The 16,495-nt window shown below is 40.0% G+C and overlaps 1 protein-coding gene across 2 annotated transcripts in view; it reads right to left on the reverse strand.

The window, feature by feature from the left end:
- Window positions 1-377: 377 nt before the first annotated feature.
- The window catches only part of IFT88 (intraflagellar transport 88), a 39,341-nt gene continuing 23,223 nt past the window's right edge, over window positions 378-16,495 (reverse strand). For both annotated transcript variants that reach the window (XM_083609055.1, XM_083609056.1), the window contains exons 17-27: window positions 15,583-15,669; window positions 13,868-14,054; window positions 12,966-13,074; window positions 12,607-12,757; window positions 10,992-11,107; window positions 9,827-9,879; window positions 7,863-7,928; window positions 6,151-6,257; window positions 1,458-1,518; window positions 799-900; window positions 378-651 (exon numbers count right to left, since the gene is read on the reverse strand). In XM_083609055.1, the coding sequence (XP_083465181.1) occupies window positions 530-651; window positions 799-900; window positions 1,458-1,518; window positions 6,151-6,257; window positions 7,863-7,928; window positions 9,827-9,879; window positions 10,992-11,107; window positions 12,607-12,757; window positions 12,966-13,074; window positions 13,868-14,054; window positions 15,583-15,669 (1,161 nt within the window). In that variant the 3' untranslated portion in view covers window positions 378-529. The remainder of the gene's footprint in view (window positions 652-798; window positions 901-1,457; window positions 1,519-6,150; window positions 6,258-7,862; window positions 7,929-9,826; window positions 9,880-10,991; window positions 11,108-12,606; window positions 12,758-12,965; window positions 13,075-13,867; window positions 14,055-15,582; window positions 15,670-16,495) is intronic.

A 16,495-nucleotide genomic window follows, 5' to 3' on the forward strand; every position in this document is an offset into this window, starting at 1 on the left:
TAAAAGGACACATTCTACTCATGTAAAAACACGCTGATTCCTGGACCATCTGCAGGCCGGAATGAGAAGGCTATTGGGCCTTAGGTTGCCTACCCCTGAGTTAGATGCCTCTATTTTCAGGGTCAGAGAGAACATGCTGGGGAACAGGAGTAGGAGATGATTACTACATTCAGGCCTTGCATGTAGGCTTCCCAAAGGTAGCTGGCTGGCTTGGCTAGATAGTCCTTTGTTCTAATCTAGAAGTGTCCTTCTCTTATTTCCATAATGCTCACTATATGTTGTCCTGCCAGATCTTTACCTAATCTTCCCAAATACTCAGAAAAGACTTCCTCCCTCATGGGATAACCTGCATGAGTAACAAAGGAACATTCAGATCGTGCTCTATAAAAACGGTTTACTCAAAATTCACAGTTCATATACACATTGCTTAAATAAACATAAGAACTTCACAACCTTATCAAAACCTGTAAGAAACATTTCTCTTTTTTTTCCTTTCAAAGCTTTTAAGGTTACTATACTGGGCTACAGGTTATTCTGGAAGCAAATCATCTCCCAGTTCTTCATCAGCAAATTCATCTTCATCTATTTTTTTCCTCAGTGCAGTTTTTGGTCTCTCAGCCTGTGGTCCAAGTGGGTCAATATAGGAAGCATCTAAATTTTTAAAAAGAAGTAGAAACACACATTTTTTTACAAAGAAAAGCAACACAGTCTCTAACTTTTAATAACTGTATGAGAAAAAGGGTGCCTTCTGACAGTCAGTATTTTGTTTCAAAGGAAGCTATTAGAAACATCAGTTACCTATTTCTTTATTACCACTGCTTTCATAGGGCTCATATGTTCCTGGCAAAGCTTTCAATTTAGCACTCAGACGCTCCCCTTTATGCGTGATGCTACCAGGATCTGACAGAAGGGAGAGAATATTAGACAAAATATTACACCATAAAGGCACGTATGAGAGACCAAAGATGATATGTTTCTGTTCGATATAAAACAAAATAAAAACAGTATTTAAAGCATTCCACATATGGTTCAGATGTAACAATCTTGGGCTGCTAAATCAGTTTCTGATTTATTGGTTTAATCCTTGCTTACGAACCAGGATATGAAACCACAAGCAAATACCAATCGTTAAGTCTGAACTCAGAAATCCTTACAGCCACCACCGTGAGTAGGTCTCGGTACTGATCACCTCTTTAGTTGGACCACAGTTTTCCTGACTCAGTACCAGTACACTGGCTCTATCTTAACAAATTAAAGTACATCAGGATTCTTAGCAGTGTTATTTAGGTATCACCTCCTTTCACATGTTCTACCCCATCCCCTGCAATTCTCCAATGCTCCTTTGATCCACATCTCCCTCTCCACAGAGAGAATGCAGACGGCAGGATTAATAAATGGAATCACATTTTCTTTGCTTTCAGAAACCTTAAATATGGCAGCATATGAGCAGCACTTACCACCACCACCGCTGCCTTCTCTGCGTGCCCGGGCACTGCCATCTCTGCCAGACTTGACACGCTAGGGAGGAGAGGAAGAGAGACAGAAGTGCTCTTTAATATTATCACCAATCGTTTCTGTTACTTTTAACGTACAAGTATACCTCACACTTCTGCTGGATAGCGAGGCCATTTGGTGAGCATCATGACTGAGTGGGGATTTGTTGCAGGTTCAACACACTATATTTGTGTCTAAAAATGTAATATAAACACTGACAACCGGGAAACACTGGCCTTTGAACGCTCCAATTGGAGAACAGCCTTTATCAAAGGTGTCATGGGCTTTGAAGACACTCAAACTCAGGACAAAAGGGAGAAACATACTAAGAGGAAGGCACGTTTGGCAAACCCTCACTGTGATCAACTCCTGCCTGGAAACCTATGTCCCCTCTGGGGAAGGACGTGTGGATCCAGAATTGGCTTCCACAGTCACTTACAGACTCACTGTTCAAACCATGTTTATGAAAGACAATCTTACTCGGCTACAAGTGATCACCGAAGAAGATTTGTGTGTAACGCTAATGTCAGTTTTTACTCTGTGTACTGGAACGAATTCTAAACTTCTCAGACCATCTTGGACCAAGACAGCTAAATATGCAAATAAACAAACCAAACACTCAGTCAACTGTACTTTCCTGGCTTCCTACTCAGGGTCTGATGGGCTCCACATGCTGGAAAGCTTTCCAGTCCAACACTCTGGTGAAATGAATGAGAATCATACAAGAGCACCATCGTCTTGCGGTATCCCCATTGTTTCTGTGAAGCAAGTGGAAAAGAACTTCCCAGTGGAAAGCTTACCCTAAAGCTGAAACCCTAAGCATATCTCAAGAAGGGCTACTGTGCTCATTTGGCCTGCAAGGCTATTCCATCCCAAGGTGGCATTGGGGAGGGCCACAGCTCAGTGGTAGGGCATCTTCTTTACATGCAGAAGGTTCCAAGTCCCCAACATCTCCGGGTAGGACTGGGAGAGGCTCCTGCCTGAAACTCTGGAGAGTCACTGCCAGTCAGTGTAGACAATACTGAGCTGGATGGACCAATGGTCTGACTCAGTATTAGGCAACTTCCTATATTCAAATTAATGTTGTCTCTTTGTCATCCATGTTTTGTCTCCTTGTGTCTACGTCACTAGATTTCTCCATTCTTGACTGCTGTATATTTAATGACTGGCAGCTATTAGATTTCTGATTACAGTGGTACCTTGGGTTAAGTACTTAATTCGTTCCGGAGGTCCGTTCTTAACCTGAAACTGTTCTTAACCTGAAGCACCACTTTAGCTAATGGGGCCTCCCACTGATGCCGCACAATTTCTGTTCTCATCCTGAAGCAAAGTTCTTAACCCGAGGTAATATTTCTGGGTTAGCGGAGTCTGTAACCTGAAGCGTATGTAAACCTGAATCGTATGTAACCCGAGGTACCACTGTACCTATTACTTGTTTATGTCACTTATATCAAACCCCACCTCATAAATTATGTTCCAAGGATGGCTGCCAGAGTAATAAGAAATAATAAAATCTTTTTTTAAAAAAGAAAATAATAAAGCATGAAAATTAAGATGACAAACTAAAACAGCATCAGTGAGATTGTTGGAATGGTTCAGGGGGAAATGAAGCAAGCATTGACCTCAGGCAAGGCAAGCATATCCTGGACAAGGGCCGCTTTGACAGGACTGAGGGCCACTTGGACAGGCAGGTAGGGCTGCCCACCTGTGGAGGACGTGACTTCATATGGTCATTGAAAGTTCAAAATGGGACTGCAAAGGAACAATCAGAAGTGTACTTAAGAGTGTGCTCCAATTACATCAGCGATTACTTGAACTTTTCCATGCCTGAAACAGCAGTGTTTCCCAACCATGTCCCTCTGCCAACCTCGTTTCCTTCCTGTGCCCCCCCCCCGGACGTAGCCTGGGTGGCAGCTGCCCCCCAAATAAGTAAAAACCAACACAAATCTGAGGTTCTAACAAAAGTCCTGGCTACGCCTATGCCTCCCCCCATCCTACCAGTAGAAAGGTAGCTATTTAAATGTTTTGTTTGCAAATAGAACATGTTTTATATATAATTTTTATAATTTATACAAAATACAATTACATAAAATGATAGGACCATAATGAAATATTGTTGAAGCAGAAAAGCAGAATCATAGAAGCTGGAAGAGACCCCAAGGGTCATCTTTCTAGTGCAACCCCCTGCAATGTAGGAAACTCAGCTAAATCATCAATGACAGAGTTGATGTTTCAGGTCCTAACACTCTACTATTTATGCAGGATCTATTCACTGAACACAGTCATCACTGAACACAGCAGCCACCAAGTGATGAACATACATATGTGAATCAACTTTATTCCTAAGCAAATCCAAGAAATCAGTAAGATTGCACTTCTAGTTGCCAAGTACATTTACTTCTAGATATAATAAAAATTGCAGTGAAGTGGACTTGGCATGTTGTCACTGAACAGCATAATTAAAACACGATATTAAAAGTTGCACGTAATAAAAATCTTGAACCTAACAATGCTCGCATAGACTTGGAAGGTTCAGCAAAGGGATTTCAATAAAATCTATGCTATTTTAGATCAGGTTCATATAAAACAGATGATGAAAAATGCCTTATATTACAGTTGGAAGGTTCAGCTGAAAAAATAGTGAAGATATTCTTCAACAGCACTTCAAGAAAACGTCTGCATATTAAAATCTTGTAAATCCAAAATTATTTTATTATTGCAAACTTGTAGGGAACACATTAAGAAAATTGCCACCCTCCAGGTTTTATGTTTCTAAATTACTTGGCACTGAATTTAAAAACATTAATTTATTTGTTGGAAAGTGTAAACTCTAAAATGAAAACCATTAAATATTTACTGGGAAAGTGCACTTTCTTGGAATGAGGAAGGTGGTAAGATTTTTTCCAGCTGCATAAATTTTATAATCGCTAATTTTACTCAAGAAACACTTTTGAATGTCACCACTGATTGGGATTTTAATTATAAATCCCACTTTTCACAATATGGATTTTGTCAATTGTGCAAAAATCAACATTTGAATTTGCAATCAACAGGTGCATGGATCCAAGGTTAACCTTTAATTGCTAGCTTGAAAAACAAATCTCACCCCAGCGCCAGTGCGTATTTTGCAAACCTCTTTTTTTTAAAAACAAAAGATGTGTGGGTATGCATTCATCTAAAATCACAGAATATGTGGTGTTTAAAAAGCTGTTCCTCAGCAACTTCTTGTAAAGAAACTGCTAGGTCAGCTTGATGTAGGAAGCATAAAAACAGGCAGGAAAATTTTCTTTGGCTGTAAGGTCTCTTAGGTCATGAACTTGTAGACAGATGGAAATACCTTTGACTAAATACATGAACAAGTCTACAGAATTTGTGCAGGTGCACAGACTATTAAGTTAATGTTTTCAACTGAAACTATCATACTAAAGCAACAGTTCTGAATGTATGATCCATGCTATCGTAGAATGGCATTAGCAGTATCCAAGAGATGTAGTGGAAGCTCTTCCTTAATCCTTCCAAGTACTGTAGTACTGAGCAGCAGGGCAGTGTGAGGTACTGCCAAAAGACTTTACAGCCAAAGCCTACACCTATTGGGTGAGATCCTTTCGCTGTTTATCAATAACCTGTGTGTGGCTTATTATTTTCAGGGCTGTACCTCCCTCCCCTTCAACAAGTAGAACTTAAGACTGAAAATACAGACACAAAACAAAACGTGAAATCTGCAGAAACACAACAGCTCGTAAAATAAAACACACAGAAAAAAATAGCTACAAAATATTCTGGAAGGCCTAGGCGAATAAAAAGGAAAGGCATCAAACTTTTTGTCAGTTGAGGTACTCTGGGGGAGGGCATTCCATTATGAAAACCTGCAGCAATGCATTTTCCCTGAAGATTCATCAGCCACTCAGAAAAACGAAATAAACAAACAAAAAGTCAGTTTAACTAGTTTTGCATGTGAATTGATCTGAGTTTCCAATGGTTGAGAGACAGGGACTCGCCCTAGTGAGTTTAATGGCAAGTGGGGATTTGAACCCTGGCTTCCCAAGTCCTGGTTTGACACTCTAACCACTGCACCACCCCAGCTCTCATATTAAGTATTGCCATACCTGGCACACTGTATATTGGCTGGTCCTTTTTGTATGCAACTGTTATGGGAGTGGACAATGGGTGACTTATGACAGATGCAGATCAGTTTGCGTCACAACATAGATGCTGGTGGGCTTATTTTTAATTCCACAGTATGTTTCTACTGAGCATAGATAGATCACTGATCACAGCCTCAGATAGTCCAGCAAGCTCAGTAAGACGTAGACAATAACTCTGTTCTAAATATTATATTAAGAATTGTATTTGAAGTGAAATTTTGGTTTGACGGTCCTAGACAGACTAATTAAATCACAAACCTCTAAAAGTTTATATTTTACCACCCGCTTCTTAATTTGCATTGAGGACAGAAAACAGCTGCTTGTTCAGAAGCATAAAAAGTAGCTTTAGAAAGCAAGATACCAAGATTTCCGCAGGTCTTGTGAGCAACATTTGCAAGAAAGGAAGAATCAGCCGCACCTCAGCTCCTTATACAAATTGCAATTTAAGAGAACATTCTTTACAGATTTTTGAGAAACAGTGAGATTTAGTTGTTTAAGTGACCCAGCATACCTGTTCCCTTATTTCTTTCAGTTTTTCCACTCTCTTAAGCTTTGTTGCATACTCTTGGATTTCTTTCAAGCCCATGTCTGTGCAGAGTCGGACCAAAAAGCGTAAACCTAGTGGTATAAAAGTCATACCATTAGTTGCCATTATTGCACTTAAAAGCAGCTGAAAAAATAAGCAGAGCACACAGCCTAGCAACAATGACCGCAATCCAACTGCAATTAAGCCCAGTGATTTCAACGGATTAAGTAGTTTTACTGTGTTGAATTGTGACGACTGTATTTATTGAGTGGCAATATGATTTAGCAAACATGACAGAGGTGTAGTAAAAAAGAGCTATTTTTCTGCTCCAGTGTCTAGTAATGAAGCTGTGAAAAGAAATACATTTAAATAAAAACAAGCTGGTATTTTGTAAAAATACCTTCCTATATGCAGAATGGTAATACGATAATAAGTTACAGGCCCATAGTTAGCTATGGAGGTGGGCAGAAGCCCATGGTGGCAGTTGTAACCCAAAGAAAACAACAAGACAGTCTAATATGTTGAAAAGTAATTTATTAGATCAGGTTTTTTTTAAAAATTAATGGGCTAACCATGTTAGTTTGTGGTAGCAAAAGCAACAACAAGCCTTGTGACACCTTAGAATTGAACATATTTATTCTAGCATAAGCTTTTGTGGCCAGAGTCCATTTCATCAGATGCATTAAAAATCTGCACGGAATTTTCCAGTGTGTTTGAACTCACTGATTAGATGAGTTGATGGGATGATGGGAGCAAGCAATGGCTAGAATGCTACTTACAATGCTGAACACTGAGGAAGGAGCACTGAATATATCTAAGGGGGCCAGTGCCAATGGCTCTTTATACGCAGAACATCTTTAATGAGCATACTGAAAGTTAGTTGTTCATAAATTGAATTTACTTACTGTTCATACATGTTAGGAATATCAGCACCTGTTGATCTGCACAAGCTATTTGTTGAAGTCCCACGTGTGTATCCCACCAATGCCATCTGCACTATGCATGAAATGCACTACAGAGAAGCCCTATATCCAATGATTTTCATGCAAATGGGACTTCCAGATTTCAACATGAGAGATCCAGAAAAGATCCTTTCTCCACATCTTTCCCATTTACCCCAAAGCAGAAAATTCTCAGATGGAGAGGCTCCCTCTGTTTGAAGAGCCCTGGGAAACCTGTTCGTGCAGGAGCTATGCGCTAACCACAGAGCCATATGAGGGCATGACTGGTGGCTGTAGGTTTATTTTGAGAAGCAACATAGATGGCATTGACTTGCCACAAATGGATCATGATTATCACTGTGTTAAGGCAAGTATTGATACTTTGCACATGGGTAGCCAACATGGTGCCCTCCAGTTGTTGTATGTAGACGAAGACTGCATATACACCATGCGTTTCAAACATATCCCTCCCCCCATCCAAAGATTCCTGGGTACTGTAGCTTGTTAAGGTCACTGGGAATTGTAGCTTTGTTAGGAGTAAACTACCATTTCCAAGATCCTTCTTTTGGAGAGGGGGGCAGTGCTTTAAATGTATGCTGTGTACACAGTCTTCAGCTCCCTAGTCAGTAGGTCAGGGATGACGGGAGTTGAAATCCACAGCATCTGGAGGCCATGCTATTGGCTCCCCTTGCCTTAAGACTATCCAATATAAAAAGTGTGCTTAGGATAAAAGGTGCATCATATAAAACCACTTACATTCCGCGTTTTCAGGAAACTTTCTGTGAATCGCCTTGTAGGTATCAAGAGCTTTTTGGTAGTTACCTGTTAGTAATATAAAACACACAGAGACACTACCATGAGACAGGGCCAAAACTAGGTTTTCTGTCACCCGGGTCAAAGACATTTTGTAGTCATTTTAGGTTCTGTGTAAGGTGAAGAAATGCTTTTTGCGAGTCTAAAGTGCCCTTCCATTACATTCCTAATGCAGCTGGGCTGACCAGAGCTTGCCAGGGAACTGTCTCTGGCAGGAAAAATGCTCACACACCCCTTACTTTCCTGTGTGTAGATTATGTATAGACTGTAAAATGACTCAACCAAAGCTATTTAAACACATTCAAAGTTCTGAAGGGATCACGGAATCGTACAGCTGGAAGGGACCCCAAGGATCATCTAGTCCAACTGATTCTCTTCCTCAGCTTCCCGCCCCCCCTCCAAAATTTATTTCTCACACAATAGCAAACCCACAGGCCATCCTATCTTCTTCATTGGGGAGAGCCACACAGCTTCTCCAGATTTTCCAACTCTCCTTCTCCCTGCATCACATTGTAAATAAGCCTTCTTCAGGACGGAGCTTGTGGCTGCTGTTCACTTTTTCATGTTTCTCTCCGTCTGCAGCCCAGACATGCTAGGAGGCTGGGAGCCTCAATGGCGTCCCTCTGGAGGCTTCACCCAGGGCAGAAACCCTGGCTAGACTCGCCTGCCCCCAGCTACAGCTCTGCATGAGAAACAGAGGTTCTCCAGCATCCCTTAGCTTGGGCAAGGGGTGGACTGGCTTGCAGGGCTGAGGGAGAGTCTAATTCTTTCCCATCACAGTGTTCCCCAACTTAAAAAAAAGCAGATTTAGGGGAGCACAACCAGTTTGCCCGCGCTGGGCTCTGAGCCGAGAGGGCTCTGCAGGGGTGCCACAACAATGACAAACAATGGAAGGTGAGAGATGGGGATTTTGGCACTGCTAAAATTTTAAAGGCCCAAGTCTGTCACTGCTTAAAACTGTCTGCTCTGCCAAAGCTGTTATTAGCTGCAGAATGGGAAAATGTGGGTACCCGTCTTCCTCATCCTCTGCAGTTAAGAGTAGCTCTGGAAGGACAATTTATTTCAGGAAACGGTATGGGGAGGGAAAGGGTTAAACACCACAGCATTGCAACTCTAATCCATATCCTACCCCTATCATGGCTGATTTTAACTAAAGAAAAATATGCCAAGAGATCAAAGATTTCCTACATCTCAACTGCATTTTGGTCACATCAGAATTCAATATGTTAGATAGTTAAACATATCATTTTTATTGTTACCCATTTGTAAAAAAATAATACAAGAATGCTGTCCCTCCCCATTACAGGGTTAGTATTATTCAGGCAACAGGGTCCTTGACAGTACCACAGCTATTGAGGAAAGACCAAACCCACTGTCCTGAAAAACATGTGGAAAATGAGATCACAGGTTATATATAGCCAAGTCGTCCCATTAGCACAAGGACTTGCAGCTGTGCAACAGGACATCCTCTCCTGCTTCCTCCTCCTGTTTGCGCCCCCTATCTGCTCTGGAGGGTTGGAGAACCCCCTCACAAAAATGTATTGGGGGTGCATGGGGAGAGGAAATCCCATTGCACAGGCTGAAGTCCTTGCGTTAACGGGTCAACTTTGCTGAATACAATAATAATGCTTAATAATCTACCTACTTTACAAATAGTACAAACATTATAGCATGCTCTTTAAGCATTCAAATGCAAAATAAAAACACGTAATGAACCCAGTTAGATATTAAGGCTGCAATCGTATACATATTTATCAGGGAGTAAGTCCCACTGAACTTATCTCTGAGTAAATGTGTGTAAGATCAGGATGGAAAAAAGACCCTCCCGATTGCCTGCAATGGTTAAACACTGTGAAACAGTGGCATATGATTATCAAAGTCAGCATGAGATACGAAAGGAGACTTACCACTTCTTCTGAAGCAGCTTGCAACCATCAATTGCCACTTCACCTGAGTTGGTCTGCAGGTAAATATGCCAAAGTGTTACTCATAAAATGTTTCAATATTTTTAAGGTATAATTATTTTTCTACATGGGTTTTTTTTGGTACTGTTTTGCTATTTAGTTTGCTGCCTTGAGCTCCCTTGGGAAGAGTGGCAAGATATTAATTAAATAAATGCATCTTTGCTCTAAACATCAAGGGTATAAAGGAAATTCTTCACCAAGTGAATTTTACCCAAATGAATCCTTGCTTGGATTCTAGCATGAGGGTGAAATATGGTATTCATTGGGATTAAGTTACCGTGCCAGTTTTTAATCTGGCAAGGACGTTGTTGAAGATTGTACAGTATGCTTAGTAGATGGAGCCCAACATTTTTTCTTTTCACATATAAAATGTTGTCCCAGCCAATGTTAAGCACACTGAAGTTCAACTATTTCAGCTGGTGAGAATTAAACGCATTTACGGGAATTTTAAAAAATAAAATAAGGAGGCTGCTGCAGGCTAAGTTAGAACATTGATCAATATTGGTTTATGTATGAGCTGCAGCAAATCCCAGGTCCAATAGCTTTTTTATATCTAGTATATTGTCCTCACTAAACATTTCTTGATTTAAAATTATCAAAGCAATGAATTTGTCTTTGGGAGGGTGGGTATGAGAGATGCTGGGGAGGGGACATGATGGTTGAAGCATCTCTGTAGCTCTCTGTGATTCCTGTTGCTGTTCTTATGTGGCTTGCAGCAAACACTGGAAATAAATCTAAACTTTCTCATATAGCAAACATCTTTGGGTAGGCTAGGATTGTTAAAGGATGTTGCCTCCTGTTTCTTATGAATGCAGTCCTAGGAAAAAAGTCATCCAGAGTAATCAAACCTTCTGATCACATGAAGACCACCTAAGTAGATGCATTTGCTCAGTGCTGCGTTTCGGCTTAAGCTGAAGTCTTAGAATTCCTTCCTTTAAAACTCCAAACAAATTACTCCATAATTTACATGTAGCATAATACATAAATATATATCAATGTGCTTCCCCCGTGTCCAATATAAGTGTACTGCAGAAAGTCCCCTTACAAATGATACTGGTCTAAACACTCAACAACAACAAAAATAACAACATCATGAATGGTTGCTTACTGAATAAGTGCTGCTCTTTCAAAGTAGTGAATGGCTTTTTCACAAAATTGTGTGTCAATGTAATAGGCTCCAAGCCATTCAATGACCTCAATGTTTGAAGGGAAATACCGATAGGACTGACAAAATAAAGAAGGTGGAAGAAATACAACATTAGTGATAAACAACATATTTATTCTGCTTTCGGAATATCTTACTCATTTATGTGCTTAATCCTCCAGATGCTGAAAACATGTAATTTATGAATGAGAGCAGTGTGCTAATACACTAACTAATCCCTAAAGAAAATGTGGCAGGTTTTGCAAATAGCAAAAGGACATTTTAGAAAACTTTGCTGAGGTAGGTTTCTGCATGTCCTATTTTCAAACATTTTTATTTTATGAAACTAAAGATACACTCCACAAAGTACCTTCATTTTCTTATATAATTTATTTTTTCATTTACATTACAATTTTGAAAAAAGCTGTATTCAGGACAGGTTTCCTGCCAATCTGTTGGAGGAGTGTATTTTATATTTTGAAAGGTAAAATTGGCAATTGAAAAATATTTTTAGTTGTCTTGACTTAAAAAACAACAACAATAAGCTACATCTACAGTGCAATCCTATGCACTTCCACATGGTAAAAACATCCCAGTATGCTCTATGGAGTTACTCCCCTAGTGTGTTTAGGACTGCTGCCCTAAAAGCTAAAATATCAGATCAAATCCATTCTTGTTATGAATATTTTTTTTTTTTTTTTAAAAACAGAACGTGCTGCTCCCTGTGCAAGCAAAAACAACAACATAGCTATAGGCCGCTGCCAGGAGGAAGAACAGAATGAGAATGGTGATTCAAAGGGCCACTGTGTGGTTAAAAGAAAGAAGGAAGTTTTTAGGGAAATACAGAAGTTTTATTTGATGCTGCAGTAGGAAAGTTTTAGTTGATGCTGCAGCTAAAAGCAAGGAATGAAAAAGAGAGCCATTATTTGAATATTGCAGCTTATAGGAAACTATATCTAATTCTCTTTCATTCATATATATGCATCTCATATACGTATCCCAAAAAATACAGTCAAACCTCAGTTCTTCAACAGCTCATTTCGGCTCCCGGATGCCAAAAACCTGGAAGTAAATGTTCCAGTTTTTCGGAACCTGAATGTCCAACGCAGCTTCCGCTTGAGTGCAAGAAGCTCTTGCAACCAATCGGAAGCCGCACCTCGGTTGTTAAATGTTTCGGAAGTCAAACAGTCTTTCTGAACGAATTACGTTCAACAACTGAAATTTGACTGTATTGTGCAAACAGAAAGATATTTCTCCTTCTGAATTACACCCCCGACAAAATTCTCTGATTTCCCCATACCACTGCAGCCCCCTGTACCCCACCCTACACATTTTCAGAGGGGCCTGTAGCATGTTGGGAGAGGGAAGCTGTAAGAGCTCTGCTATTTATTGTTCTCTGATTCCAACCCAGAGGCAAAAATATACTTGAATCTGACCATTGGACTCGATTCAACACTTATATAGCTACTACTTTATATAAAAATGTCTACTATATACAGTTTCCTTTTCAAAGCATTAGTTTAAGCTAGCATGCATTCCTTTGCATTGTATGCCTATTGTAGAAGGTAAAAGCACATACCTCATAGTAATATTGAAAAGCCTGAGACTTATCTCCTTCACTGTCATAGAGTTCTCCAAGCTTTGCTAATGCATGTGAGTCCGTTGGAACAACACTGATGAGTTGCATAAGCCACTCAATGGCCTGATTAGGATCCTCCATTAATTCATATCTGAAGTACCACCAGTTAAGGAACTTGTCACTCTGAGTCTGACGCATGGGAATTTAACTGCAATCTTCACGTAACCATACACTTTACTATTATTTATTTATTAATTCTGTATCCCGCCCTTCCTTCAAAAAGATCTTTATTACATTATAAAGACACACAGAGGATTTAGTGTGTAATATGATTGATTCTATAATTGTTGAAAAGATACATGCTTGCTATTTGGAAGAGAACCTGGGCACTGTTTCGAAGGATAGCATGAAGCTTCAGAAAAGAATCCAATGACTCATCTAACCTGTTCAGCTTTTTATACGTTAAACCTAAAAACAAAGGTCATCTAAATGGGAAGATTCAAATCTCATTTGATTTATAAAGTTGAAGAAGCAGAAATTTAAGAACATGTTTATGATGGAAAATGAAATAAGGGAGCAACCCTATGTACAAGAAGCTGGCGTAAAGGCACAGTAGTTAATTTAAACTGGCATAAAGTTACCCCAGATCCAAAATCTTGTTCAAAAGGGGGGCTGCTGGGGGGAAGGCCTTAAAAAGCGTATTCTATGCTAGGTTGCCAGCTCATGTGACCCCTCGCCAGTCATATATGCACCACACCCCTGGAACACCCCCTTTTTGGGGACTTACACTGGCCTTGGTTCAGCCAGCTTCACTTAAGTTGGCTGAGCCATGGATGAGCAAGTTACGCTTACGTATCTTTGGCTAAACTGGGGTGGGGGACTTAATGTCAGCTGAGCCAGAGATTTGCTGTTTCCAAAGCTGCTCATTCTGCTAGATCTTGCCATAGGATTGCCCCCTTAGTCTGCTAATTACAATAACAATACAGAAACATTAAAAAAGGAGGGGCACTTCTGGTGTCCCTCCACCCCAAATAACTGTATATTTCTCTCTCAGCACTGGTGTGGACAGCAGACTCTAAAGAGAGACAATTACAATTACTACACACACTACTATTTCTTTAGTTAATACAGCTTTCATCAGAAGGATATATTGAAGCTCAAAAATAGCACCTCAATCCCTTCTAAAAAGGATACATATAATAACCAGAATGTCTAGCACAAACTTTATCATAAATGATAAATCCAAGTATATTAGACTTACCAATGTTATAAAGCGCTTCAGTGCATGAAGAATCATTTCTTAGAGATTCCTTATAGAACTCTGCTGCCTTCTCATAGTCTCCATTTGCAAAGATAGTATTTCCTTTATTTGTGAGAGCAGATGGGTTGTATCTATCAGAATTTACCGCTAAATCTGCATAGTGGCTTGCCTGTGTAAATTCATTTTCCTGAATTAAACACAGAATACAAATAGAATATATTAAGCAGTTGCCATTCGGCATCCTAAATACTTTGCTGGCACAAGCAGCACATTGATCAAATCAGAGATCAGAGAGATTCTGTTTCTGAAATTTCATTAAAAATATATCATTAAATTCCATTTAATATTAAACCTGCGAAACAAGCTTAACATCAGCATTCCAAATATCCTTCTATCCTATAGCAAGTTTTAGGAAAAGGACTTTAGTGGTTTTTCTCTTCCTTTATGTCTCAAGGCTCTTGATGCCAATACAGTGGTACCTCGGGTTACAGACACTTCAGGTTACAGACTCCACTAACCCAGAAATAGTACCTCGGGTTAAGAACTTTGCTTCAGGATGAGAACAGAAATTGCGCCGCAGCCGCAACGCGGCAGCCCCATTAACTAAAGTGGTACCTCAGGTTAAGAACAGTTTCAGGTTAAGAAGGGACCTCCAGAATGAATTAAGTTCTTAACCTGAGGTACCACTGTAACCAAATCTTGGAAGTCCAAACAAAGAGCTATTGTTCAGGGTGTCTGCTCTCCAATCCAGCATCCACGACTCCATGAGCAATGTCATAAACTACACAAGCCACCCAAGATGTGATGTGCTATCTGCATTATCATTTCTTAGTGTGGGATGTGGGAAGTGGCAGAGCCAGGGGCTTTGCACCTGGCGCAGGGGGGGGCGTGGAATGGCGCCCGTGTGAGAGCATCCCAATGGGGGTGCCACCTGCAGCGATGTCACCCCCCTCAGGGATGGAACCCTGGGAGGTCTTCCCCCCTTCCTACGCCACTGGATGTGGGAGAGGGAAAAAGCAGGCATTGGCTCATGTCTTCCCTTGTCCTCTACTGCTCTTATAATACACAATTAGTCTGATGAGCTTCAACACTGCAATAGGCAGGCGATATTAAAATAAGCGGCACAGGGACTCACTTTTGCGGCGTCAGAAATCGTGTCTGTGCATGCACAGATGCCAAAAAACACATCTGCGCAGACCCAGACGCCAGAAATCGCATCTGCGCAGACGCTGGAAATCCAGCCCCCAGAGGGATCTCCGCTGGAGTGAATCAGCCCAGGCAAGGTAAACCTTGCCAACCCCTGTATTAGAACATTAAGGGTTGTATCAAATGAATGTATTCTATCAACACAAGAACTTCCACCTGCACAATGGAACTTCCTCTTCCTCTCCTCTCTCGCAGTAAATCTGTTCTGGGGTTTTCCCCAAATTTCCAGAGCAGAAGGGGTTTTTTTGAGTGAGGGAATGGAGGAAAGAAAGTCCCATTGCACAAGCAGAAGTAGGGCGACTTTGTTGGATGCAACCATAAGAAACAATTAAAATGAAGCTGAGTTGGCAGTTTTAACATTCTAATTCAAATAAATGTGTTCAACAATTATCTTCGAAACCACTACTAATTGAATTTAAGACAAAATATATTAAATCAAAAGGGGCCACATGCTTTCAGACTTGGATTAAGTAAATTAACTGAAATACACCCACCACGCATTCACTCACCAAGAAGTAAAGAAACGAAAGGTTTGTTGCAGCTGCACTTTTAACTCTGCTATCTTTTTTTTCAAACATCTTTAAAGTCTCCACAGCCTAGAAGCAAGAAATAATAAAGTGACTCACGTTGTTAAACCATTCAAACAAACTGGGGTTGATGCACTTTTTCTGTAGTGAGAAGCAATGCAAAATAAACGCTTAGGATAGGATATAGTGTCTATCTGTCAGTGTAACATCATAAAGCATGATAGGATGTGTCACGTTTAAGATCACAGAATAAAATACATTTGATAGCAATCAGAAACTCATTAATCTTCAAGATGCTCCAATAAAATCAAAAGCGACTTTTCCCCAAGTAAATGCATTTAGAGGCCTATATACTACAGTCAAGCCCTCTTCCCTGAAGTTCAGTGGGAGAAGGGGCAAGGAACAAATTTCTGAGTAAACGTGCATAACAATGCACTGGAAATTTTATATCCCAGAATGATCTGAGGAAAGCCATGTAAGTTCAGCAGCTATAAAACAGATATACAGTATGTCTCAAGATAAGGAGCACTGAGATCTTTAACAATGAATGGCTTTAGGCTTTATTGTATTTTTATTTTATGTTGTTTTAACCAAATTGTCAGGACCAAATCAAATCTTTATTATTATGGTCAATGACCAGTCTTAAGAAACCAGGATAAGTACATTTTTATTCTGGATTCACACTATATTTTTCCATCCTGATTTATATTTTTAATAAATAAATTTGTAGACATCACTGAATCATTAATTTAAAACAAATTAATTTGTTGTATGCATTTTGTATTACAAATGCAAGGTTCTTGAAGTGATTTGTTTTCAAAATAATTACTGGATTTTGATGACGCTAGCTCATCGCTGCATTTTTTGCACTCTGATCCTAAACATTTCCAGTGGG

This window comes from Podarcis filfolensis (assembly GCF_964270895.1).
Source record: "Podarcis filfolensis genome assembly, chromosome: 4".
In the NCBI taxonomy this organism is placed as follows: domain Eukaryota; kingdom Metazoa; phylum Chordata; class Lepidosauria; order Squamata; family Lacertidae; genus Podarcis; species Podarcis filfolensis.